The sequence below is a fragment of the Leuciscus leuciscus genome (assembly GCF_965113295.1).
Source record: "Leuciscus leuciscus genome assembly, chromosome: 17".
Lineage (NCBI taxonomy): Eukaryota > Metazoa > Chordata > Actinopteri > Cypriniformes > Leuciscidae > Leuciscus > Leuciscus leuciscus.
The window spans coordinates 33,530,194-33,557,946 of record NC_138741.1 but is presented as its reverse complement, the minus strand read 5'-3'; the positions used below and the strand labels follow the sequence as shown (position 1 = coordinate 33,557,946).

The 27,753-nt window shown below is 37.9% G+C and overlaps 1 protein-coding gene across 5 annotated transcripts in view; it reads left to right on the top strand.

The window, feature by feature from the left end:
* myt1lb (myelin transcription factor 1-like, b) overlaps nucleotides 1–27,753 on the top strand; it is a 148,159-nt gene that overhangs the window by 45,291 nt on the left and 75,115 nt on the right. For all 5 annotated transcript variants that reach the window (XM_082143415.1, XM_082143416.1, XM_082143414.1 and 2 more), the window contains exons 2-4: nucleotides 4,037–4,147; nucleotides 5,397–5,445; nucleotides 5,592–5,625. In XM_082143415.1, the coding sequence (XP_081999541.1) occupies nucleotides 5,397–5,445; nucleotides 5,592–5,625 (83 nt within the window). In that variant the 5' untranslated portion in view covers nucleotides 4,037–4,147. The remainder of the gene's footprint in view (nucleotides 1–4,036; nucleotides 4,148–5,396; nucleotides 5,446–5,591; nucleotides 5,626–27,753) is intronic.

The following is a 27,753-nucleotide window of genomic DNA, read 5'->3' as shown; positions in this document are numbered from 1 at the left end:
CCGCACGCAGAGCTTCAGAAGATCAGAGAAGCTCTTTGTCTGCTTTAGAGGTCAGCAGAAGGGAAAGGCTGTCTCCAAACAGAGGTTGGCCTACTGGATAGTGGATAACATCGCCTTGGCGTACCTTGCCTTCCTCCTGGGCATTGGTGCATGGCGCCTCTTTGGCAGACATCTGCAGAGCTGCGGGCTGGGCGACACCAAACACATTCTCAAGATTCAACAATCTCCGAGTGGAGCCAGTTTCTTCCTGTGTGTTGGGTTCAAACAGGTAATATGCGGGAAGGCTGGCTCGTTGTCTCTCTTGCAGTGCCATTCCCCTTTAATGGGGGGATACAAACACCTACTTGCTCTTTGGGTGAGTTCCCCACTTGGCGAACCCTGAATTGAGTTCCTCCAGCATCCTTCGGTAGTCAGATGCGGCGGAGGCGTCTGACGCCAGTACCAATACCTGCCGGTCAGCCCTTGTACTGGGCTAGATGCCCATATGCCGTGTTTCCCCCTCAGTAATCCCATATGTAATCCGATACGGTTTCCCTGTTGGTAAACCCGTGTATTTCCCTGTATTTCTGCTCTGCCCTGTCTCTGTATCGGTACCCAGCAAGTGGTAGAAGCTCCTCCCTGGTTAGGTAGGGCCTACCAAAGAGATCTTCCAAATGTAGTACTGCTCCACGGGTCAGTCCATATGTGTAGCCACCACACATTACCTCCCTTCGGGTAGGGTGTGGCCTCAGTAGCGTCCCTCCCCATTGGACTTGGCATGTTTCCCCAGCATTAACAGCACTGGTCATGGCTGAAAATCTATGGGAATTGAGATCCGAAGCACTCTTTCACATGAAATGTCATGATAAAGGAACAGCAGATTCGACCATCTCCAGAGTAGGCCCTGTCCCTTCCATCCCGTTTGGTATGGAGGACTACCCTTTGGACTTAATTGGGGCGCTGGGTAGGTTACGACATTGTGAGAGCAGTTGCCAAAAGGGCACGCCATAGCTTGCCAGCATCTGCATCTCCAATACTTGTAACACAGTTAGGGACCCATAGGGACCCCAATACATCAGTACTGACGTAACGTTGAACGTGACTGACTGAATGGGAACGTCTAGGTTGCAAATGTAACCCCCGTTCCTTGAAGGCAACAGAGACGTTACGTCCCCCTGCCACAGCCCTGAACCACCACTGAATGGTTGGAATCCCTGTCTCGGCTCCTCAACAAAACTTGAATAAAGTGAGTGATGCCGGTTCTATTTATACCTGTATGTCTGGGTAGGTATGACTCGGCATCAGAAAAAAAATGCATGAGCGTCGTTTCTCGAGAGAGAAATCGCAGATCATAAGCAAACTTAAGATGCTGTGGAGAAATTACACATCACATCGATGACACGTGTCTTTACGGGATCTTTACGAGATGTGTGTGAACCCGCACACAGATTCCGGAAAATCACTGGCAGTGTTAATGAACCAAAATCAAACGATCCCGGGACAAATACTCTGTGTATTTCCTGGAATCTCTGTGTGAAAACGGCTCTAGACATTTTTACACCCTGTTTGAAATTTTCATTAAGTTTTGTTCACAGATTCTTTTTTTTGCATGCTTTATGTGTTATTTCCTGGTTTATTCTTACTGAATTCTGCATTCCATGGTCTCGATTAGTTGTTTTCCCATTTGCCAAGTTCTTGATTAGTTAGTGGACCACAACACCTCACTGGAATAAATGACACAATTATGTTAAGTCAGATTCAGATTGGAATCCCTAAAGGCGTTTGTTGTTTTGTAGCATGGAAACTATGCTCTCAGCTCATTCACAAGGGTGAGGTTGTCTGTGGATCGATTATAAGGGCGAAATCATGATGAATAAGTAGTATGACTGCTTGTTAATATGAATATGCTTTTATTGACTGAATGTGTTTTATTTTAATGTGACAGCGTTTGTTTGTTATTTTAACCCTTTGATGCTCCTCGTGTGATAGAAAAAAATACCTTTTTTATTTGAATGAAATTAATGTACTGTATTTTAGTTCAATGTTTTCAATTTTTTATTTTTTAGGGGATTCTATGGCACTAAATTATATTTATACAGTAGTTATAATCCATTTACTACCTATTAACCACTTTTTGAGCATTCAGCTGCAAATTAAATGTCCAAATTAAACTGCCGTAAATCTTGAATGCTTTGGAGCACAGACTTAAGTTTTATCTCTTTTTAAAGGAGACACTTAGCAGATTATTGCTGAAGTGAAAATGGAAAAGGTGAAATGAAAGAGAGCTATAGAAGTTTAAGTTTATTGTTATGAAAAATGCTCAAAAAACTATTTTCAAATTTTATATGAAATGTATATTTTCCAAAACATGTTTTACTCAAAGCCATGTTTTACTCAGAAAATCAAAGCCATAAATCTAATCTATATAATTTAACAAACAAATTTTCAAGATTAGTAATATATATATTTTATTATTATATAAAAAAAGAAACGAATACCTTTTAATTAAGCATGAATTTATCAAAAGTGACAGTAATTTTTTTCCCCATAGTTTGTTAAAAATAAATAAATAATTTTTAGCTAATTGGTGTTCTTTTGAACTTTCTATTCATCAAAAAAAAACCTGGAAAAAAAAGTATCACAGTTTCCACAAAAGAAATATGAAGGTACACAACTTTTTTGAACATTGATAATAATCAGAAAAGTTTTTTTGAGCAGCAAATCAGCATATTAGAATGATGCTGAAAATTCAACTTTGATCACAGGAATAAATTACATTTTACATTATATTCACATCGAACAATTAAATTTAATATTTCACAATATTACTGTTTTTACTGCTTACTTTTGATCAAATAAATGCTGTCTTGAAGAGACTTCTTTCAAAACATTTAAAAATCTCATCGACCCTAAACTTTTGAACAGTAGTGTATATCAATATGTAAACTGACATAGTTCTTGTTAGACTCTTGTTAGTACCGTGTGTTGAGTTTAAAACTTGAGTCCGCAAGCCAAACATTTTGTTACATTGAGCACTCTCATAAAATCATGATCACATTCCACCCCAAAATATAAAGGAAACACTAGATTTTTTTTAATTAATTATTTTATTTCAGATTATGAACATGTTTTTATTCACATATAATGTGTTTAATAGTTTCATTTTCCAAATAAGTCCTGCTTCTGTATGTTTTTAAAGTGTTTTCACAAAGGAACACTGGCAGGGAGCCTTGCAGCTCTGATATTAAGCGTGCTATCAGGCTCCCGGAGGGGCTCTTCATTGTCCCACCACACTCCACTGCAGCACCACTAACACATCATTTGTTACCAACCGCTTCACTGGTTTTAATTAGTGTCTCTGAATGCTGCCGCACAACAGAGGCTCGACAAAAATCAAACGCAACTGCTCCAAATTTGTTTGTATCTGCTCCAGTTTCACCACACAAGATCCTCCCTTCATACAGCCAAATACACAAGAGCTGTTTGAGTTTCTCATCTTCCTTCAAAATATTTTCTCTGTCAATATCATACTGTAGCTGAGCTGGCAAACGACATGTTTTTGTGGCAAACGCAGTGAGGAAGTTATGTGCCTAATCCCGCTGCTACGTATGTTTTGAACAAAAAGAAGAATCATATGGAATATCTTTTTTTTTTTTATGGTTCTTTTTTTAAAATAAATTATTTTAAAAACTGTAAACTATCACCACGATCATCATTGGGAAAGCAGCATGAATAGTCATGATTTTTTTGTGCAAAAAATGTGAAATAAAGGCAGTTCCTCTCTCAAAAACTGCAGTTTATTTCTCTCTAAAATAGAGCTGAAAAGGGTTAGTTGAATGATCTGTCATATTCTATAGGACGTGGGGTGATGTACTGTAGCTAATGAGCTGTAGAAAGATCCAAATTTACCATTGATTTCTCACTTATTTGCAGTAACTTAAGATATGTATGTGGGGAAGATATTAAAGCTGATACATCGCTGCATTCTTCTTTGCGTTTTGTATGTTCATTTATGTCTATAATTACAAGTTTAAATCTTTTTTTTTTCATGTTTCAGAAAATGAAATTGGAGGAGGTGTAGTGACCTCTTATCAGTCGTCTAACATAGAGGGCCGTGGGGCAAACAGAGGTCTGAACCAAAGAGCAATTAATCCGGCAATTACATCAGGTACCACTGCAAGCTGTCTGTCTGTCTGTCTGTCTGTCTGTCTGTCTATCTATCTATCTATCTATGTATCTATCTATCTATCTATCTATGTATCTATCTATCTATGTCTATCTATCTATCTATCTGTCTATCTGTCTGTCTGTCTGTCTGTCTGTCTGTCTGTCTGTCTTTCTATCTATCTATCTATCTATCTATCTATCTATCTATCTATCTATCTATCTATCTATCTATCTATCTATCTATCTATCTATCTGTCTGTCTGTCTGTCTGTCTGTCTGTCTGTCTGTCTGTCTTTCTGTCTGTCTGTCTGTCTGTCTGTCTGTCTATCTGTATGTCTGTCTGTCTGTCTGTCTGTCTGTCTGTCTTTCTTTCTTTCTTTCTTTCTTTCTTTCTTTCTTTCTTTCTTTCTTTCTTTTTTCTTTCTATCTGTCTGTCTGTCTGTCTGTCTGTCTGTCTGTCTATCTGTCTTTGTACCCATAGACTCCTGCATAATAAACAGAAGCAATACAACACGCCCCTCATCTGCCATTGGTCAGGCAAACAGATAGTCCCGCCCTAGACTCACGCCATTGGTTAAGTCTCTGCTGCTGTTTAGAGCTGGTCCGGATGCATTGAACATATTCAGCTATGACTCTTACAAACTAACAAAATTATGTTCGACTAACAAACTCTATCTAGTTAAAGTAACTTAATATCTAGTAGCATAAACACACATTTCTAAGCTGACTATTCACAAAAGTTAAGTTGTTCCAACCAATTTCAACATTGATCCTTTCTATTTCAGATCAAAAACATGAGCAGGTCTTTTCCTTTACTAAAACGCTTAAAATAATACATAATTCCAAGACTTATTCTCCTTATCCGAAGCAAAGTATGCTGGGAACTAGAAATCCCAATGGTGCCCAATTTTAAAAGTTATCAAGAGTACTACAACTTATAATTAAAAATAAATAAATCTGCTAATGCAGAAATTACAGTTTAAATTACACACAATACAAAGTATTACACAATATTAACACTATTATGCAACAGAATGTTTGCAACTTAATAAATTAGAATTTTTAACTTACAACCCAGTCATTTATTTATGGTAATAGGTCACCTAATAGTTCAGGTAAATATATGAGTATATGTATGCGAGTGTCTCAGTTTAACATCAAAACACACACATCACTGCAATAAACATAGGCTCACATTAAAAAATGAAAGCATTAATTAAAATGTTGATGGTATCTGTGTCTCTCCGCAGATGGAGGTGGATGTAGCAGATGAGAAGCGCCATTGCACACGCTCAAAAGGTATTCTGCTCTCCGTCACGTACACATAACACACAGATGTAATGTGGCGATATGCTCAGACCGGCCTTTTGTGTGAGTGATAATCTAATCTTCCCTTTCAACTGACCTCTCACGTCCTTCTGTCTCTCTGTGTGCTTCTTTCACAGTTCCCCTGGAGCCAGCCATACAAGAGTTGTTCAGGTCAGTGTTTTTACACACAGGCTGGCAAAGAGCTCTTCACCTGCGTAATGGCTGCCAGTAAGCAGTGTTGTGATCACGCTTTCCTGTCCTCCTATTTTCTTTCCATCTGTCATATCCTTATGGGTGATGATCAAATAGTGGCACTTTGCTAAGCTGCAACTATTTCTCCATAGGATGACATATGGCCAAATCCTTCAGGAGCCGAGAATCAAACAAGAACAATTTTTTTTTTTTTTTATCACAATATACACTTCACTTTTTTTCAAAATCTGGTTTGAAGGTTGTTCTAAACTGATCATATTCACGAAATGATGTGAGAGATTTACACCTTTGGTTAACATAAATTAAGTCAAGTGAATACGGTAGAGATTTAACTGACAGATATCACCATACTGCCACAGTTGAAGAAGCACAGTACATTAAGACAGTTTTTTATATTAATTAAATAAAATTTGCACATATTTGCATATATTTCCATAACAGAAATCTGAACATTAAAGCCAGGTTCAAATTCCTGTCACATGTTAGTTAAAGGTTTTCATAAAGGGTAATTTGCATATCTTTTTTATCACTTCATCAATCAGAAAATACTGTGAACAGAAAAAAAAAAAAATCACCATATTTTTACAAATAAAATGTTAAATCTTTCCCCACCAGCTTTAAAAACAAATTGTTGCCACGTAAGCATTTTTGATTATTTTCACAAAACTTTTATGGCCTCCGGAATATTTTGTTGTATGAATATCTGAACACGCAATATGCTTAAAAACAGAACAGAGCCTCTGCTTAAAAAAAAAAAAAAAAAAGTTTTATTCTAGCTTAATGCACTCTTTTTTTTTTACCATCACTTAAATGTTTCATAAAAAAGCAACATTTTGAGCAATTATAAATGACGGAAATTTCTGTCAATTGCGATGAAATATACATAAAGAGTTAAATATACACCAGTCGAATTATATGAACAAACCCCTATGTAAAATTCTTCTCAATATAGATAGGAATAGTAATAAAACTGTCAAGTTTTGTGTAATAAGTGCTGCTGAAGTGGAGATTTGTTTGTATGAACTGATGTGTAAATAGGTTGGTTCAGTGATGTTAAATAATTTTTTTTGACTTGAATAAAACCATTAATTTAGATGTTACACTGTCAGAAAAAAAAATTGCAAAACTGATCAGCTTGTCACTGGCGCAGACCCTTAAAGGGACAACTTTGTACGTTATTTACCCCTAAAAGAGGCATTTTTTAACCTAGAATAGTAATATGTAAGGCACTACTATGAACTTTTACGGGTAAATAAGATTTCTGGAATTACACAAATGTGTAGGGTACGTGGGACTTGATTTCGTCCTTGGAATTGAGTGTCTCATAGGAAGATGCCAGTTTGCAGTCAGTTGTGGAGGATATTAACCTCCACCCTCCGTCGAGACATACGTCACGAAGAGAACAGACGTCGTTTCCACGGGGAGGGTGGTTAACGTTTTGATTAAAGATTACCAGGGCATATGAATTTCAATGCTTTACCTAAAACCAATGTGGCTCAAACTTCAGTATCTGGACCAACAGTCACACATCAGCTAACAATAAAGAAACAAAACGAGTCCAAACTACAGTGAAGACATCAAATGAAAGGTCACCGTGATTCATCTACTAATCTCTTAGAGAGCGTTAGCTGTGGTCCGAGTCCGAGTGCGACTGTTCCTGCTGGTCTACTTTCACTCTCACTTTATTAATCAAAGCCTGGTGCATTTGTGTTCATCTAACTTCATCACAAGCGTGATGGAAAACAGAACACGGGTCAATATATTGTGTTTTTATTGATTTGGTGCTGTATCGCAGAGCAGAGTGAATGACACTGAATGTGTGTCGCATGAAGACGGCTTTCTGTGAGGAGAGAGTGGATTGTGAGCCTTTCATTTGCCGCTCTGATCTCACTCAGCACCACTACACTCTCGCTCGCTCGTATCCCAGTTAAATCATCACCATTGTCATCCTCTACATGTTGAACTAATGATCTCATCATCAGTTAAAACGCATGTGCATGTTACTTTACTTCCTGAACCGAGTTGCTTTCACATTCACGTGAAACACGCCACAGTTCCAGTGGAACCGAACTCAGACCACTTCCTCCAGGTAGTCTCAAGCAGAGGCACTAATATTTAATGTAAAGGGAGGAATAATATTTACGTTGTCATTTGCTTATTTGTGTTCACGCTCTGTGGTCTGAAGACCGTCAAAGGTTTCTATTTACAGTGCGATTTGCTGCGTTGAGCATTGGAGTCAGTCACGCTGAAACTGAAGGGACCGACAGCTTCTGTGATTATAAATGAGCGCTATTTACTTGCTTTAAATGTAGTTAAATCTACATTTTAAATAAAAGTTTTATTTTTCATGCTGCTAAGAGGCCACATATACACTGCAGAGCTTCAGGAGAGAAACCAGCAATTAAATGCGTGAGTGAATCCGCTAAAATATCCAAGATATTGTATGACAGTTAAGGCTCATAATTGGCTATAATTTTAACTTATGGTAACCTCTCTGTAGCTATGGTGTGATTTATGCACATTTCTTCTAAATAGCCAGTATGGGCAGATTGTTCACGTGATGTAGGCAAACGTTTGTATTGTTTATTCAACGGATGCACGCTCTCATCTTTGTTTTTACTGTTAATTATTACCATGTTGGGCTGCGTGTCTATTATTATAATTTTTTTAAATGCATCAACTCAGAATGACTAATGTTGGTTTGATTGCTTGTGTTACATGATAAATAAATAATTTGCATCTACCTGATGTAGTAGATTTAATGCAGGTGCGGTTCTGGTCAGGTGTTCTGTTAGATACGGGGCGGGGCGGGTACGGGTTTACCAAACAGGACCCGTGCAGGACTTGGGTTCGGTACCCCGGTGCGCTCCCGTGTCCACATGACAGCTTTCATATTACCAATTTTTCATGCAAACCATGTCCTGTTTCAAATTAAACTGCAAGTGTGAAAGCACCCTTTAAGAAAGTGACTTTTGGTCCAGGTTTTTGCCCTTTAGAGGCAATGTCTGGAGTGACTTCACTCTGTAGACTGCGCACACTCTGAACTCCTTAACCAGTTCATTTGTTCTAGTTATAGCTCAAACAGAGCAGAGCGCTGGTGATGGATTTGATTCTCAGGGAATGCATGAGCTGATAGAGTCCCTTTGGATAAAAGCGTAGCAGTGTTATTTTAGGATATCTGAGATACTATTATAGATATGATATCCATTTTCATTTTATTATAAGTTCAAGTTTTAGTAATTTTTTTATTTTTTATTTTGTATTTATTTAATGTCTATATAGTTTTTTTTATTTTTACATTTTTTTAGATAAACTAAATGTAGATGAGAAATGTTTCCTTCCTAAGTTAACGTTTATTGTATTTCAAGTAAAAAAATGTTTTAGTATGGTTTTAGTTTTAGTTACTGTATACTGTACTATTATAAACCTGGTCTGTCAAATGCAGAAATGTAAAATTAGTAAACAGATTTAGACCTGTGACCGTAACCTCTGCTGGATAGCTGGAGAGTTCACAATCGTGTTATATCATAACATGGACTCGATCAACATCAGTGTTTTAGATTGTAGTCAATGTAATATTCCAAGAAATGTGAGCTCATAAGAACCTCGTGCATAAATACGTTTAGGTATTTAGGATTTCATGTCAATGGTTGGCATAAATGTGTTTCTCTATCTTCTTAGTGATACAAAGGGCATTTCACAGGAACTTTCTAGGCATTTAGTAAGCATATTTCTGTACATTTCAGAGCTATTTACATATTTATACTCTGTAATGTTCTTCAGACTCATAATTTACCAGTTGGAAGGATGGCATGCTTGTCTAACATTTCATGAGTATTTCTATCTAAGTGCCAAATGCATACATGGCCAGCAAACAATCTGTTGATGGATTGACAGCTTTATATTTTTGGCCAATTATTTATTTTTTTACTTAAAACCATTCAGAACACCTGCATGGTCCTGGAAAAATATCTTCATTACTTGCAAAGAATCGGACCTTTTCATGCTGTATATTCAACGACCCTTGTCTGAATCCCGACCTGACTTCAGCATCTGACAGCTAGTTTGATAGTCTCTGGACTTTTGATGGACAGCTGGCTTCACCGCTGCATTGATTGGCATCTCTGAGAAGAAAGACTGAGAATGAGAGGTGGCTAAAGATGGAGGTGAAGATTGCATTACTGTGCACCTGCTCCCTGTCTTTGATGTCCCTCCACCAGCAGCTTTAACTAGATAATTAAAGATAAATAAAACAACGGTTCAATCATTACTATCAGCCTCTCTTCTCTCTCTCTCTCTCTCTCTCTCTCTGTTCCTCTATCTTTCTCTTTCACGCTTCAGATAATTTCTTCTTCAGCTGGTGGGTTCTCATTTGCATGCTTATCAAAGTGTTTTGACTATCCAACGGGAGCTGCAGTGCTAAGGTGGGATCATTAATATGTTAATTAGTCCTTTTGACACTTTGCTTAAGCATGTGTACAACGTGCTCCTCATCCGTGACTTCAGTCACATACTTGCTGAATGTATGCATACTCCCTAAATCCATTCGCATCTGTTTTATGGCCAGTATACAACACATGGTTACCCCCAGCTGTTATTAATAGATTCAATAATGGTTTTGTAATTTTGCTGAGAAGAAAGCCAGTATGTTAATACTGAATCTAAATGCTGTTAAAAAACAAACAAAAAAACAATGTCAAAGAACCGTTTCCTGACTAAACTTTGATTATTTAAAGAGCGTTCAAACATACACTGATTTGGAGCGATAAAACAACCAAAAGTCATTCACACATTTTCAATGAGACTGGTGGTTTCCAGCAACATGAGTGACGGAAATATCATTGACATGCAATGTAGATATGAACACTGATGTGATGTTGAGAAAAGCTTAACTTTATGGAAATGAGCAGCAAAACTTTAGCACTCATGTGATCAGTCTGCTGTGAGATACATACCCTTGTGTAAAAGAAGTGCATGTATATATAGAGGCAAGCGTAAGGATTTGAACGAGTTTGACAAGGGCCAAATTGTGATGGCTATGACTGGGTCAGAGCATCTCCAAAACTGCAGCTCTTGTGGGGTGTTCCCGGTCTGCAGTGGTCAGTCTATCTAATCTATCAAAAGTGGTCCAAAGAAGGAATGGTGGTGAACCGGCGACAGGGTCATGGGCGGCCAAGGCTCAATGATGGACGTGGGGAGTGAAGGCTGGCCCGTGTGGTCCGACTCCGATTCCACAGACGAGCTACTGTATCTCAGATTGCTCCAGAAGTTAATGCTGGTTCTGATAGAAAGGTGTCAGGATACACAGTTCATCGCAGTTTGTTGCATATGGAGCTGCAAAGCCGCAGACCAGTCAGGGTGCCCATGCTGACCCCTGTCCACCGCCGAAAGTGGCAACAGTGGGCGCGCGAGCATCAGAACTGGTCCACGGAGATATGAAAGAAGATGGCCTGGTCTGATGAAGCACATTTCTTTTACATCACGTGCGTCGCTTGCCTGGGGAACACATGGCACCAGGATGCACTATGGGAAGAAGGCAAGCCGGCGAAGGCAGTGTGATGCTTTGGGCAATGTTCTGCTGGAAACCTTGGGTCCTGCCATCCATGTGGATGTTACTTTGACACGTATAGGGGTGTAACAATACATCGATATGGATCGATGCATCGATCAAACGTGTACCGATACGATGCATCGATGCCACACGTAAAATATCGATATGAGGTACCTTTATTTTGACACTCTCCACATACTCACACATGCACATTTCTGCATTTTCAATAGGTGTACCTTTGTAACGTTAATCTCCTCTGCCGAAATAGACGCCTGACAAGATTGACTGAACCCTAAACAAGACATCGCGAGTTCATGTTTTACAATCCAGCTGCAGTTTGATCGATATTACTTGGAATGCACAATAAAAAAAAACATGATTTATGAAAATTAACAAGAACGGAGTGATCAACACAATATTTGGGGACCAACACAATATTTGGAAGGTGTTCATATATGCACCGATAGGCTACTTCATTTCTCAGACGATACCGATAGTCGATTATTCCGAATCATACCGGCCGATGCCAATACTGATAGTTAGATTTTTCTTAAGGAAAAAATAATGCTGCAAACTATACAGGGAACCTCTCATTTGGTTCACTATAACATTAGCGGTTAAAATTAACAACAAAGCTATTATATTCAACTGTTATTTATTTCCAGATATAATAGACTATTTACACTCAAATAAAAGCTGGAATGTTTGTATAGACCTCAGTTGCACATAAGGCAGTTTTCATAAGCACAGAATTTATTCAAACATACATGTATAATTAAGCCAAAAACCCATCTATTGTTTGAATTTGGTGATAAAATCGAGAGAATTTAAGAAGAGGAGACTTTGTTTCTTATCAGAAGTAACATAGCATAAAGCTCTTTGTGATTATTGGACGGGACACGCTACAAATAATGTTTGGTGTAGGGGAGAACTAGATCTGGCAACCCTGGCTTGAACTACAGGTGATTCAAAGGGTTAAATAAAGCCTGCATGAACGTCACTATTTTTTAACTGTTAAAGCGTTATTGTTGTGTTAACTTGCCTGAAATTCAACACAAGACATTTTCTTGAGTTGCATTCGGACATGTTTTTCAGCACCCTTTTGATTGACAGGATATAATCAGCCCCGATCATCGGCTGTTTTTAAACTATCTTTGAAAATAAGAGCTTTGATTGGCCGATACCGATTGTTGGCCGATACATTGGTGCATCTCTGTTATACTGTATGTATATGTATATATATATATATATATATGTACATGGCGGAAGGACAGCCAATCAGCAACCAACAAAAACTATTTGATATTACATGCTCTTAGATGTAGCTAATGGTCAACATTTTGTATCTTATACAGTTGTGCCATTTTTCCATTGGCGCTATTAGAAAAAGGAGCTATTAGAAGCACGTTACACAAAAGCTTGCAATGATCTAAACTCTCAGGTCTCTACTCTGATTCACAGCCCGCCTACTCAGATTCCAGATTACTAGTTTCTGCTCAGTTTACACGCGGCTGAATGACTGACACGGCTCTGCTCTTGTACCAGGCGTTCAGCACAGCCCTGGAATTACAGGAGCCTCGTCTGGGAGACCTTTGGCTCTGTGAGAAGAATGGAGAGAAGATGAATGAGAAAACGATCTGCACTGGGAGGAGGGGGTGGTGACAGGAACAGGTAGTGATCATGAGGGAGATTAGTTACACCCTCCTGTCAGCCCCGACCCCCAAAACCGACCTCATGTACCCCATGAGAGCAGACATGCAATTATACAGGCGGCGTGTAACCATGGCGACAAAAAAAATTGATTGGGCTTCCTTCCCAACCACATTCAAATCTACATGCAAGAATAGATTCAGAAGAAAAAACACAAAATATATACAATGCTTTCATTCATAGGTGATGCCAGGTAATATTTGACCCCGAAATTCAAAATCAGCAGAAAGAAATTATATTTTGATTAAAGAAAATTGTAATGGTTTTGATTTTGTGTTTTGCATTTGCATTGTTATCATAAAGCCAACATTTATATATATATATATATATATATATATATATATATATATATATATATATATATATTATTTCTGTAATAAGTATTTTTTTTATATATATATATATATATATATATATATATATATGTGTGTGTGTGTGTGTGTGTGTGTGTGTGTGTGTGTGTGTGTGTGTGTGTGTGTGTGTGTGTGTGTGTATACAAAAAAGAATATATTTTAAGTTATTTATTGGAGAGAAAACTTGCTTAATTGTCATAAAAATAATGTCACAATGAAAAAAAAAATTATATATATATATATACCAACATCTTAATGGTGCTAAAATTGGCTTTAGTTAGTAAGTAAGTAAGTAGTTAGTTAGTTAGTTAGTGTAAAATACTGTATTACATCGATGAGAATATATAGTGATAGCTACAAAAAATGTAAAAATAAAAAGACATCTGGATGAATTAATCCGGGGGTTTGGGGGTGAAATGTGACCTTTACATGTTTACAGTTTCCCTGGCTGAAGGACAGGGATTGGGATTAGGTTTGGGATTTGAACTGAGCAGCGCTCAAGCAAGAGAGTTTTTTTCTTTCCGCCGAAATGAGGAGATTACGAACTGTTTCTGTCTGGAGTTTCTGATCGAGAAGGTGCGAGATGACATGTGATGCACACACCAACACACAAGAGTGACACACATTATTCAGCGCTGATGCTGAAGACACACTCTCTCACACACACACACACACATGCAAACGACTACAGCAGTGTGTGACATCAATGTTTTGAGTGACATTTAGTATCTGGGTTGCTCAAGATGCTCCATAAAAGAGTCATGGGCGATTCTGTGAAAAGCTGAATAATTCATGTGGCGAGAGGTAAAAACAAAGCACTGCTGTTATTATTTGTTAATAAGAAAACACAGCTAATGAGGGAGCCACTATTTACAGCCTGCCTTTGCTATTTTTTTAAGCATTCTGTCAGGCAAACTGTGCCGTCTTTACAGGATTAGACTTTAAAACAGTCTTCTAAGGCATCATGAACAGTTCAAAGTTGGATGTGAGGTTTTCCTACTTGCTATCTCTGACTACTTATCAACATTCAGCCATGTCCGGATGCTTGTACATGTTTGTACACTTAAAAAAAAAAAAAAAAGAAAGAAATAATACACTTTAGAAATTAAGAATATACTTAACTGCATGTTAATTGCAATTAAATGAATATTTAGGTCACAATGTATTTTGTGTTCTTGTTACAGTGTAATTACACTAGCAATTACTAAGTAACATTAACTAACAACTACTCACTATAGTTGTAAGATAGGTAATGCTTGTAATTAAGATTGTAAATAAATAAGGACACATTAAAATAAAGTGTGTTTTCAAAATATTTTTATTTTAAGGCATCCTTGTTACACTGTAGTTACATATAATTAAGTACTGAATAATAATAATTAACAACATGCACTTATATGGTTTAGGGTTGGTTGATTGTAACATTTATAACAAGGACACTGAATAATAAAGTGTTACCTAAATAAATGTGTTTAAATTTATATTAAATGCTATTATCTGAACTTTAGAATGTTTTTGACCCACTTAATTACTTCTTCATAGGTAATTTCATAATTACTTCTCTTGTCTTTGAAATATGGTGCTGCTGAATGTACTGACAAGTTTTTACGGTAAAGTAAAATATACTTGAATGCCATTTCTATTGAAACTTGCATGTCATGTATTTAAATATATTTACAATTACACAGTGCAGTGTCCACGTTGCAATTTAACACATTTAAAATATATTAACTTTAAATGTAATATCAAACAATAGACTTCAGTTAAAGTCGTCACATTTATTTATATAGCGCTTTTTACAATTCAGATTGTTTCAAAGCAGCTTTACAGAGATAACAGGAAAATAATGCAATTTAAACAAAACATTATATATAAGTACTTTATGTGCTTTAGTATGTTAATCAACACATCAAAAACAAGTGAACGTATTTAAAGCACGACAAACTATTATTAAAACAATGATTTAAAATGTACTTTAAAGTACAACTTTTAATTTGAAATTCTTAAAAAAGTTTGAAAAAATGTAAATATATCTAAGTATCCTTTTGTTTCATTAATATTATGTTATCTGCAAGATTTGAAGTACACTACAAGTGCACATGTAGTACAGAAAGGTGCATAATTTGATAAATGCAATGCTATTCAGTGCATTTGTTTCAACATTTGTTTACAGGCGTATTGGTTTAACACACTTGTCTCTGCAAACTTTTTTTACTATCATCTACTGTAAAAACGGTAATTTACTAATGCATTTTATTTGCCTAAAAGTGAGTGTTCACCAGTAAATATGTACATCTCCCTGAGTGACGCCATGTTTGCGTGACATATACGCCCAAATCTTGGCAAAATCACGAGCTTCCAGTCAGAACTATCATCAAGTGTCCTTTACTGCACTTCTTAAACAGACTGCAGAATTAGGCAAACTCACGTGTATTTTTGTAACAGATTTCAGGTTCCCTTTCGTTTAAGATGCCTTATAAGATATGCAGACAGTGGACTCACTAGGCTTTGTAACAGAGCGGAGGTGTTTTGTTATACCAAACTGGAACCAATCTAATATTTACATTTCATATCATATTTAGCCATGGCTCTTTGCATAACGGAATCTCACCCCATATTACAAATAGCCCACGATACTGTCATTTATGGTTCATCTGTTGTATAAACTCATATGTAAACTAGCCAATGATGGATTGATACTCTACCCAACTGCCTGAATGCAAGGTAATTACGGGAACAGTAAATAGATTATTGATATTACTTATATAGTGTGTGCTAGCAAAGCGCTGGTGAAGGGGATAAGCAGAGCAAAACCAGATTACGGCATGAATAATGTGCATAGCTGAATAACTGCATAAGTACTCTGTCGCAGTATTGATGTAAAGCAGATGTGGGTGTGAGACATCAGGCTCCTAATGCACAGCTTTCTGAGCAGATTGTATTGGTCAGGGGATTGAATGCTGTTGGAAAGGTCACTCATGCTGAATAAAGGCCATTCACACCAAGGACGATAACGATAAAGATAACTAAAAATCTTTCTCAATATAAAAGAATAGCAGAGTCCACACCACAACTAACAATAACGGTACAAAGCAACAATACAGAGTAACTTTCACATCAAACATTGACAGCCAATCAGAATCCAACAGACTTTAATGAGCATTTAAAGTGGCAGACGACAAAACTGCAGCATGCGCTAATAACAAACTGAATGCTATCATTCGTTGCTGTGGATGCTAATATAGTTATCATTATAGTCATCGTTCTTGTGAATAGTGTGAATAGGGCTTAACACCATAGTCAGTGAATTTTTTATAAAATGTTAATAACATTTTGGACATGTACCATTGTACTACAATAGTATGCAAAGAAGCACTTTATGGTACTTTGTAATTAAAAATAAACAGTTTGAAAAGTACTTTGGTAGCGCTTTTTGCAGTTCTGTAGCGAAACCATATTACTGTACGTACTTAAGGCTCCATATACTTCAAGTTATGTAATTTCAAAACAAAATCAGGCCAAAACGAAATTGGTTTAACCTTCATTTTGGGAGTTCAAAACAGCTTGCCAAAGCAAACTTTTTGGAAAAATTCACTCCGGCTGGTAGACACCGTCGTTGTAACATTAGATGTGTTGGACATCGGCTGCGGCTGGATGTTACCGATCGGCGAGAGTAGCCGCGTGCAGGGAGGAGCTGCAAACGGAGACGTGAAGTCGGACACTTTCTGGTTCCCATAGTGACCGCTCACGTGGTGTTTGCATACTTTACTAGCCTGGTTAAAACCAGACTGTTCTCAGTAGTAACTGAGTTATAGTCTGGCAAAGCTCCATAGACAAATCATTTCCAAAGGGGCTTCACCAACGGGCGTCGCTCAAATTTCTCTGGGCGCAGTTGGATAGACCTAAAACCAATCAGAGCGATCGTCATCGTGTAAAGCCATACTGTATGCTGCGTCCCAATTTGCCTAAGTTACACTACGCCATAAAAGTATGTACTCTTTTTGTGAAGAAAAGGTATTTACTTTTGAATGTGTAGCAAAAAAGTAGGCAAGCTTTAGGACATACTACTTCGTCATCTTTATCGGACGGATCTGTCGCGTGCGTCCTGTCACGTAAACTGCCCTGTCAATCATCGTGTCACAGTTAAAATCCTCTATTAAATCTAATTTAATTTCCTACCGTTTTGGAGAGAAATGTAGTAGCATGTTCATCTGCCAGTGGGTCTTTTATGGAGACTGTCCTCATGTGTTTGCAATTTGAATATAATGCATTTAAAAGTTGAACGGACGTCGCTCAAATGCCTCTGGGCGCAATTGGATAGACCTAAAACCAATCAGAGCGATCGTCATTGTGTAAAGCCCGCCTCAACGTTTCTGATTGGTGCCGCGATTTCGACGGCATGGAAATGGGCTTGAATGAGCTCTTTGCCAGACTACTTCTCGAGCAAATCTGAATTTGCCGGAAGTTGTCTGGGTTTTCCCAGGCTAATACTTTACCACAGCTGAAGTGAAATAAATGCAATATTTGCCATGATGTTTCAGAGACATTTCCATTCAATACTTTATATACTGCTTCATACAGCGTCTGTTTAAGCTACTATCAATGAAGTGGAGTCTACATTTTTTTATCAGTTTTAATTTGACACAATATAACATCGCAACGACATGAAAAGAGTGTTTACTGTTATAAAACACTGATTTGTGAGCTTTAGAGGAACTAAAGGTGTTCGAATAAACACGAAACACACGTGATCGTTGTCATGCGGTGAATCCGGCCAATCGTGGAACAGCTGTGTCGTCATCAGAGCTCGTGCAGCCGCTCTTGAGAAGCTGCGCTGGCTGAGTTCTCCGGCTATTCTAGAATCGCTCTCTCACTGTACTTTGATGGCATACGTCACAGTCACGTGGCGTCGGCGCTGTATCAAGTCGGACAAAATTTCTAACCGGCTTGCACTGCTTCAAGTCAGCCGCCGATCGGTCTGTGCAGGGCTGCATGAAGTCGAACAAGCCTTTCGGTTTATGGTGATGATGTAATAGGTAGGTGTGGCTCTGAGGCTCCGCCTTCTTTGACATGTAAATCTTCTCCAGTTCATTTCTTCTGTTCAGTCCGTCGAGGTCAGACGCGAGTGAAAACACTGGAGAGCCGCTTTGAAGTTGTAATTCTAATTGAAAGATACCCTGACACTTTTTCATGTTTAATACTGTAAAGCTTCAAAAGAAAAATTCACGCCTAAGCGAAAAAATTAAAAGAACTTCTCCATGAGTATATCAGGACCATTACTAAAAGAATTACAATATCGAGGTAATAACTACCTAACCTCAACCCATGTTAAGTCCAATTAGTACCTTATATTACTCAGTACTGTCTTGGGTAAATCAGAACTGCATGATATAATTTACAAGAGTTTTCCTGAACCTCTCTCTCTTCTCTTCACTCATTTAAAGCAGTGTTATTTCATATAGTTATATAGTTTTTATTAATAGTTTGAATCAGTTTTTATTTTTATACTTTACATGATTTTTTTTTTTTTTTTACATTTTAGTAATTTTGTTGTGTTTTTGTCATTTTTATTAGATTGTGTCTATGTTGTTTTTAAAACATTCAAGTAAATTTTTTTTCAAGCTACAATTCTTTCTTTTTTTAAAATGTTTTTTAACTGGCCCTTTTTAACAATCATTGCTTAATTTTTTTCAGATGATCAATAGTTATTTCGTTGTAGGTTGTTCTTTTTGAGCAGTTATTTAATTGTCTGTGTTGGTTTTCGTTATTTCTTTCTTTATGAACCCAGTAGTTGTGTTGCTATCTTCTCTTTTTTCCTACGGGGCATGAATACCGGTCCTTCTCATTTCCATAGCTGCAACCGGCTCCAATAATTGCCTTTTGTTGGCGTGAGTGTGTAAGTAGAGCGCTTTGGTCCTGATGTAGCTATACCTCATTTGGATTCCGCGGACAGTCTGCGGGTTGTATTATTCATACCTTGACAGATAGCGCTCGCTAAAAGCTTTGGCACGTGGCCATGCTGGCAGGGCGGGATTTCAGGCGGACATAGTGGCGCGATAGCCGAGTGCTGGACCTCTCTAGCTGTGGCAGAAAGGCAGAATAAGAGTGAAAGAGAGAGGCGGGATTTCTGAATAAACGCTGGGAGCAAGTTGGACTGACAAGCCGGCACATCCTCAGCACAACCCTTCAGTCTCACTCCTCTATCAGCAGAGCTAGTCAAGCATCCCTGTGTGCTCTGGTCCATTAATCACTGCACACCCCTCCCGCGCTATCACAGCCCACCACTGCAACACACATTTACATATTTAATGGAGGCTTAATGTGATTGAATGACTGCATAGAGGAAACCAAATTGCATAGGGAGGTCTACCAACAATAGGCAGTGTGTGGCGTCTAATCAAGTGCTATTGTTAGAGACCTGTAATGGGGTCCGCGTGATGCCGAGGTATTCCATACTTTCAAAAGAAAGGCTACGTACCTACACTTCATTTTTCATTCTGGGTTCATTTTGAAAATCTATCCATTTATCTTACCTCTGGTATAGAGGAAGTGATTATGCTGAGCGTTTCCTGCGTCTTGACTGTTTATAGCTCTTATAGCTTATGTAAGATATGTATAGCTTATGTAAGATTTTCTGCACTCAAAGAATCAAGGCATATTTTATTTTTAACTATTTGCATCTGTTTGATTTTATTTAGATTATCATCTTTCCAAAATGCTTTTACATTTACATTTACGCATTTGGCAGACACTTTTATCCAAAGCGACTTAAATTGCATTTCAATTTTTATTCAAATTGCTTAAAACCAGCATAAATCTGATCATTGTGAAAACAATTAAATGTATTCAGTTAAAAAGTTTGAAGCGTTAAAACATGATTAGCTGTGGAACAAGTCAAGTCAAGTTTATTTGTATAGCGCTTTTCACAATACAGATTGTATCAAAGCAGCTTCACAGTATTAAATTAAAATAATACAACAAAGTTTGTTTCAAGAGGAATTTATTGATTGATAAAATTTAATTAAATATCCCCAAAATATCCCCAACAAGCAATATTCAGTTAGTTCAAATGTATGAGATTGAAGTAAATCGGATACATTGAGGATAAATATATAAACCCGGTTATTGTGGATTTAAAACACTCAGTGTATTAGTACTATAACAGAAATCTTACTTTTTGTTTGTTTGTTTCATTTATGTATGACTTAAAAAAAATTACATGCCAATAAGTTTATTAGCTTGTTAAAGCTGTGTAAATTTTAAATGCATTTCAAATAATTTAGGGCTAAGCATTTTATTAAGTGCTGCAAAATTGTGCTCCCTTTTTAGATGCATTATTTTGGCCTAACTCTAAAGATGCATGTATTCTTCAGGGATTAGACCAGGGTTTACTACGGAGCCCCTAAAGGGACCTTTACAAAAAAATAAAAATACAGACTTTCACGTGCTCACGAGAAACTATCGCGTGTGCACGAGAAAACGTATCTCCTGCACACAAGATACATTTCTCGTGCGCACGCGACAGTCAGTGAGCCAATAAGCATGCAGAATTATTGGCTGTTGCGAGATATCAAGGAAAAACACTGGTTTACATCGGTTACGTCCAGAGACGTGGCTCACACGTTAGGCTGTAGTGTGTATGAGTCCCAACACCCATAGATGGAAAAGATGTGGAAAACATCAAAAGTGTGGCTACATTTCACCAGGCTCGATGCCAACAGCGCGCGATGCAATATTTGTGACAAGATAATTGCTGCCAAGAGCGGCAACACGACAAATGTGATGAAGCCCTTGACAGTGCACAAAATAAACTTCGACTGCAAGAAGAACTGGAGTGCGTCACAAATGAACCGAAACTTGCCGTATAGGATACTTGCCTCACAGACATGAGAAATAGGCCTATAGAAAGCTTGAAATTTCTACTTTTAAACAAAGCAATTCAGATCGAAAACAAATTCTCTCTGATTATGTAATCCAAATGAAAGGTGCATTTCTCTCTATAGGCACGTGCATTCACTATACGGCGGAGATGATGAGTCAGCAACGTCACCTTCATCTTTGCAGCCAACACTGACTCAGAAAACACTAGTTTATTATTAAACAATTAAAATATCCCCTTGCTATCTTTTCCTGACAAATTCATAATCATTAAGCTACTTTTGCCAGTGCTTTGCGGTAAGCTTTATGTGTGCGCTTGAGTGTGAGTTAAAACGGATTTCATTATATTTTGTATCGGAAAAAGTATCGTTCAGGAACTGGTATCAAAGTCAAGGTATTATTATTGATTATCGAAAATTATTGAAGGATACCCAGCCCTACTCTAGAGGGCGCAGACTGATCACATGATCACATTATTTGCATGGCACAAGCTGATTGGCCTCTGCTGGTTCAACAGCCAATGAGATTACTTGCTCAACATTTAAATAGTCTGGTTCAGTGTTCGCTGTAAGCTGGTCGTACAGCGAACTATCAGAGTACGTCTGAAACCCTTCACCTTCCCTAGCTCCACCTGTCAAAATCTGCAGCTTATCTTACATGCTCACAGCAGTGTGTCTGTGTATCTACTGGCCATTTCCCATTTTTCTTGTGGTCTGGTGCATAGTGATGGAAATAATTTGATTGTGACCACATGATGTGAAAACACTTGGTGCTCATATACACCAGACAATATAGAGACACATGTGTTTGCATTGCTTTTGATGCCACGTGTACACTAATTCATTACACCACATGAGATGTTTCCAGTGTGCAAATGCTTTCCAGAGCTGTTACCCAAACAAGTGTCTGTCAGATGCACTTCGCCAGGTTGGTTGCTGAAAGCACGTCTTTGACCTTCATTGCCCTTAACCATCTTCTGCACGCTCTTTTTAATGGTGTAGAAGCACAGATATGTATGATCGTATGAGAACACTAAAGCTCTTCTGTTTGGCTTTTCTGTTCGAGTCATTTTGAAGCAGAATTTGGTTAGATCTAATGTTGTGCTTATATCTCTCAGCTTCTCTCCGTCCTCCTGTACTCCAGTCACTCCTGCTGGCTTCCTCGTTGTCTGCCTGCCAAGATGGCAAATCCCACTTGGATTTGAGCCGGAGATCACCATGGTGACGGCACTCTAGCTGCTCGCGCATATAGATCGCAGTGTAGTGGCACAGCGAGAGATGCTTTTACACCAGCAGTCAGAGCATGCACACATTTCACAGATCTTTCATTCTAATGTCCTGTCTCCATTCTCATCAAACACGCAGAGATGCGCGTATAATGCCGATGACAAGCCACCTGCAGTTAATTATAGCATATGAATTCATGAATGTTCATGGTTAGTCATATTCGAGTTCTTCATGTACAGTATTTGATGTGTTTTCATTTTATATCTTGTGGTCTTTATTTGAGCTTTTCTCTGATAAGTGCTCTTCGCGTGTCGGTCAAAATTATTATTTTTTTCAATGAAATGAATGTACTATATTTTAGATATTTTTATTTAATATTTTGTATTTTTAGGGGATTTTGAGGTACTAACTTATATTTACGCTGTATTTATAATCCATTTATTCACTTTTTGAGCATAGACCTGAAAATTACATTTCAAACTTAAACATTTCAAAGACGACACTTGCTGAAGTTAAAAACATTTTAAAAAGTGAACTTAAAAAAAGTTACAGAATTTTACGTTTATTTTTATGAAAAATTTGCAAAAATACTATTTACATTTTTTATATGAAATATATATTTTCAAAAAACATGTTTTACTCTAAAACTGTGAGAAAACCAAAGCCATAAATCTAAACAAGTTGAGTTAAATTTTTTTTTAGCCTTATATCTAAAAAAATGAGCTTTCAGTAAGATTTAGTTTGGCTGCAGTGCCAAAAGTTTCCACTAGATAAAATTTGTCTCCCATTCATTTCCAATGCGCTCATTTTTGACCGCAGGGAGCACAAGTGTGACTATTTTTTTCTGAACCATGTAACCTGTTCGAATCATGTCCATGATTTTTTTTTTTTTTGTGTTCACATAGCAAGTGCCAAAACCTTTACCATTCCGATGAATAAAAAATAAAAATTAAATAAATGACCGAAGAGCACCAGATGATAGTAATTTTTAAGAAATTATATAGATTATGGAGAAATAAACTCTAGAGTGACCAAAACTGATAAATGTACTAAACGCTAGATTTGACTGATTAGTCTGAATTCAGTTTCAGTTTCATCCTCTGTCCATATACACACAGAAAAAAAATTGGTAACCCGCAGTTGTTACCTTAAAGAGACATTTTTACCTGATTTAACCCATAAAATTATTTGTTTTCTTGGTATAAAATAATGTATTTAGGTTGATTCAGTGATGCTAAATAATATCAATTTTTTTCAGTGTACTTGGTTCCAAACTGTAGGTATGTGTACAGAATGTGAGCATTCCATTAAGAATCAATTTGAAATGCTATGATAGAATCAGAATTCGGTAAAGGATTTTCACCTCGGATCACGATATGCAGAAATACACAGAGAGGGAACACTTCTTATAGAAAGCTATGATGAGTACAGTCTCATCTCAGGTGGGACTACGCCTTTCAGAGAATTTCACAAAACACCAAAGCCCCAAACTTCTGAAGGTCCTCTACCCGCTCTATCTCACCACTGTGTAAGGAAGAATGTACAGTCAGCCATCATTATTGTTAAATAAACTGCAACAGGGTTATTAGGTTTCCAATGCAACATAGAAAGGTTTATTTTTCAATAATAACCAGCTGACCATACGTTATGTCTTACATATTTGACCACAGACCGACAGGATTGGCCAACCAGAGTCAAGTATTCCTGACAGCCGTGTAATAAGAAAAATGACATTTCATCCCACATTGACTGCATTTGTTAGAAATCATGCATACTATACTGCAACATTCATTATAACTATGTCAGTTTAGTTCTCAGTCTGTTTCTTTGGAAAGCGTGTGTGCAGCAAGACCCACTCCTCATTTGACTGACGTGAATGCGATAGGACAGACGGGGTATAACCCATACACCACCAGTGCTCTCTGTGTCCTCTTCCCCTCTCGCCGCCTGTCGGACCGCTCACACCAGGCCTGAGGGGAACGCCACCTGATTTATTTGGAAGGCCGTCAGACAGGATGAGTGGCATTTTAATGTGCTTTTGCGGTGTTTGGGCACAAGCACTATTGATCACTGCACGGAGGATCATCCCGGGAGAGCCGAGGGTGCCGTGCGGGATGTCAGGCCTGGAATGAGGTGCCGGTCGTGGTCTCACAAATGAAAGAGTGCCCTGTTGGAAGGGTCAGAGCAATAAACTCACATTCTAGCGAGATGGAACCTGCCAATCGGGTAGACGGTTGACACTGGTTAATTTGGACCTGAGTTTTGCTGCCTGTCCACGTGAGGAGACTGGGAAAAACATGTGTGTTTCAGAGTCAAGATAGACCTGGTGGAATTGGTGGGGACATATTCTGGAAAGGTTTTTTTTAGACAGACAGACAGACAGACAGATATATAGATAGATAGATAGATAGATAGATAGATAGATAGATAGATAGATAGATAGATAGATAGATAGATAGATATTAGACGAATGGATGGATGGATGGATGGATGGATGGATGGATGGATGGATGGATGGATGGATGGATGGATGGATGGATAGATAGATAGATAGATAGATAGATAGATAGATAGATAGATAGATAGATAGATATTAGACGGATGGATGGATGGATGGATGGATGGATGGATGGATGGATGGATGGATGGATGGATGGGCAGACAGCACTGGGACTTTTCATTGTTTGAACCGATTCATTCAAAAGTACTTATTTATTCAGGAATTAAACAAGTGGTTTTCATCATGGATGAGTCATTGAATCATTCAGTCTATTAATTTGTTTAAAAAAATAAATAAATATATATATATATATATATATATATATATATATATATATATATATATAATTCAGAAACCAAACACCTCCACTAAAACAACTCTGCTGTGGCTCTGTTTGAATTATTGTCAGTGGTGGAGTAAAAGGTAACTTGCAATATTGTGTCTAAAATGTACCTTAACTTCTTGTTTATGTAGCAGAATCATGCTGATTTCTTGTTACTCCAGTAATATCTGGCCCAAGCCATTGTCTCTAGTTGTGATATGATGTTTTGAAATAAGTAATGGAAGCTTGGTCACATCTTTTACACTAGCTATGGCAAATCCTGAATCTGTGGCGTAAGGAAGTAAGACAAGAGAGATTTCCTTGGTTTTTCCTTTATTTACATACTTTTTAGTTGAACTGTTGTAGAATTATTATATATTTTTTCTAAATATGAGATTGAAGACAGATTGAAGACAACATTTTATGAGATTGTTATCATTAGCAAATAAAAATGTTTTGTTAGACATGGAACATTGGTAATACTATATGTGTTTAGGCATGTCCACAACAGTGCCATGCTGTTCCTTGAAGTACCTTCCAATAATCATGAATACATGAATTACAGTTTTTTTGGATTGCTTAAGCACAATTTTCAAAACAGGGCCCGTGTTTTCAAAACACTACACACAATTAGCACAACCACACACCCAATTAGCAAAACACTACAGATCCTTTGCATAATTAAACACTCTTGTAAAAACTATACACTTCTGTTTAAAAAGCACACTTTGTTACCATATGAAACACACACGTTTCACATTACTATACTCTGTTTGCACGAGTTACACTCTGCTGTGATAAACCTAAAACACTTTTAGCACTTCTACTTCCCTATGATTAGAGTAGGCTACCATCAACAAAGTACAAATATAATGTAAATTCACCAAACACTACACAAGACCAATGTTGCAGACTGAAGAAACTCATTTATTTCTCAACACGCCCAAAATGTTGACATGGAGATTCATAATACTGTAACAAAATGTCACTTTACGTATTGTACTGTAAGTTTACTGTAAAAAAAATAAAATAAAACTAGACATTGTCTCTTCGCCTAGCTGGATCTGGCCAGAGAATTTCATCAACATCGCAGGCAATGTTGTCATTAGCAAGACACCTTGGAAAGAAACGTCTTGAATGACGAATCCATCCTTGCATTGCTGCTACCTCCATCTGGTCACAGGCCTCCTCCATGGCTTGGATGAGGGGTACCTCAGCCTGGAGACGGAGATCATATACCTTCCACCGCCATGCCGAGAAAAACTCTTCTATAGGGTTGAGGAATGGAGAGTATGGTGGAAGATATAGGACGGTGAAATGTGGATGTTGCTGAAACCAGTTCTGAACCAGAGCAGAGCGGTGGAAAGACACATTGTCCCAGACAACAATGTATTGCATATGATCGATTTGATTTGCTGCTGTTATGTTGTGCAATTGGTCCAAGAATGTAAGTATGAGTGCTGTGTTGTAAGGGCCCATATGGGCATGGCGGTGGAGGACCCCATTCTGTGTAATGGCTGCACAGAGTGTTATATTACCCCCACGTTGCCCTGGGACATTGACTATAGCCCTGTGGCCAATGATGTTTCTTCCCCTCCTTCGTGTTCTCGTCAGATTGAACCCAGCCTCATCTACGTAAATGAACTCATGCTGGATCTCTTCTCCATCCATTCGTAAAACTCTCTGAAGAACAGTGTCAGGCAAAATTGTGTAGTTCAGTGTAGATCTAGTATACATATTACAGTACAGTAAAAGATTATGAGACAGTATGCAAGATCACACTGCTAAAGTGAATATACCTCTGCATAATCATGCCGCAGTCGTTTCACCCTTTCAGAATTGCGCTCGAAAGGCACTCGATAAATTTGCTTCATTTGAATATGTTTTTTTTTTAGGATGCGTGCCAGTGTTGATGTTGAGACCTGATGGATATCGTTGAAAGTGGCGTGGTTATTGACAATGTTAGCTTGGAGCTGATTGAGTGTTATAGCATTGTTGGCCAAAACCATGTTTACTATCTCCCTCTCTTGCTGCTCTGTGAACATAGGAGGCCTTCCCCCTTGTCGTTCCTGACCCTCAATCCTATGTAGAAAAAAAAAAACAGTATACAATAGTACAGTAATTTCACAGGAAAAGGTAACAGAAGTGCTGAGTGCATAGAATACAGTACAAATACCTATTTTCCAGTCGAAATGTTCTTATCACACTTGCCACTGTGTATCGGCTTAGATTTGGCTGTACTCGCAGTCCAGCCTCCCTCAGCGTCAGGCCGTGGTTGACAACGTGGTCAACCATTTTTACATTTACATTTATTCATTTAGCTGACGCTTTTATCCAAAGCGACTTACAATTGCTATATATATGTCAGAGGTCGCACGCCTCTGGAGCAACTAGGGGTTAAGTGTCTTGCTCAGGGACACATTGGTGTCTCACAGTGGATTCGAACCCGGGTCTCTCACACCAAAGGCATGTGTCTTATCCATTGCGCCACCACCACCACCACAACCAGTGTTGCGCGGATCTCATTTGTCAGATTCGGTCCTCTT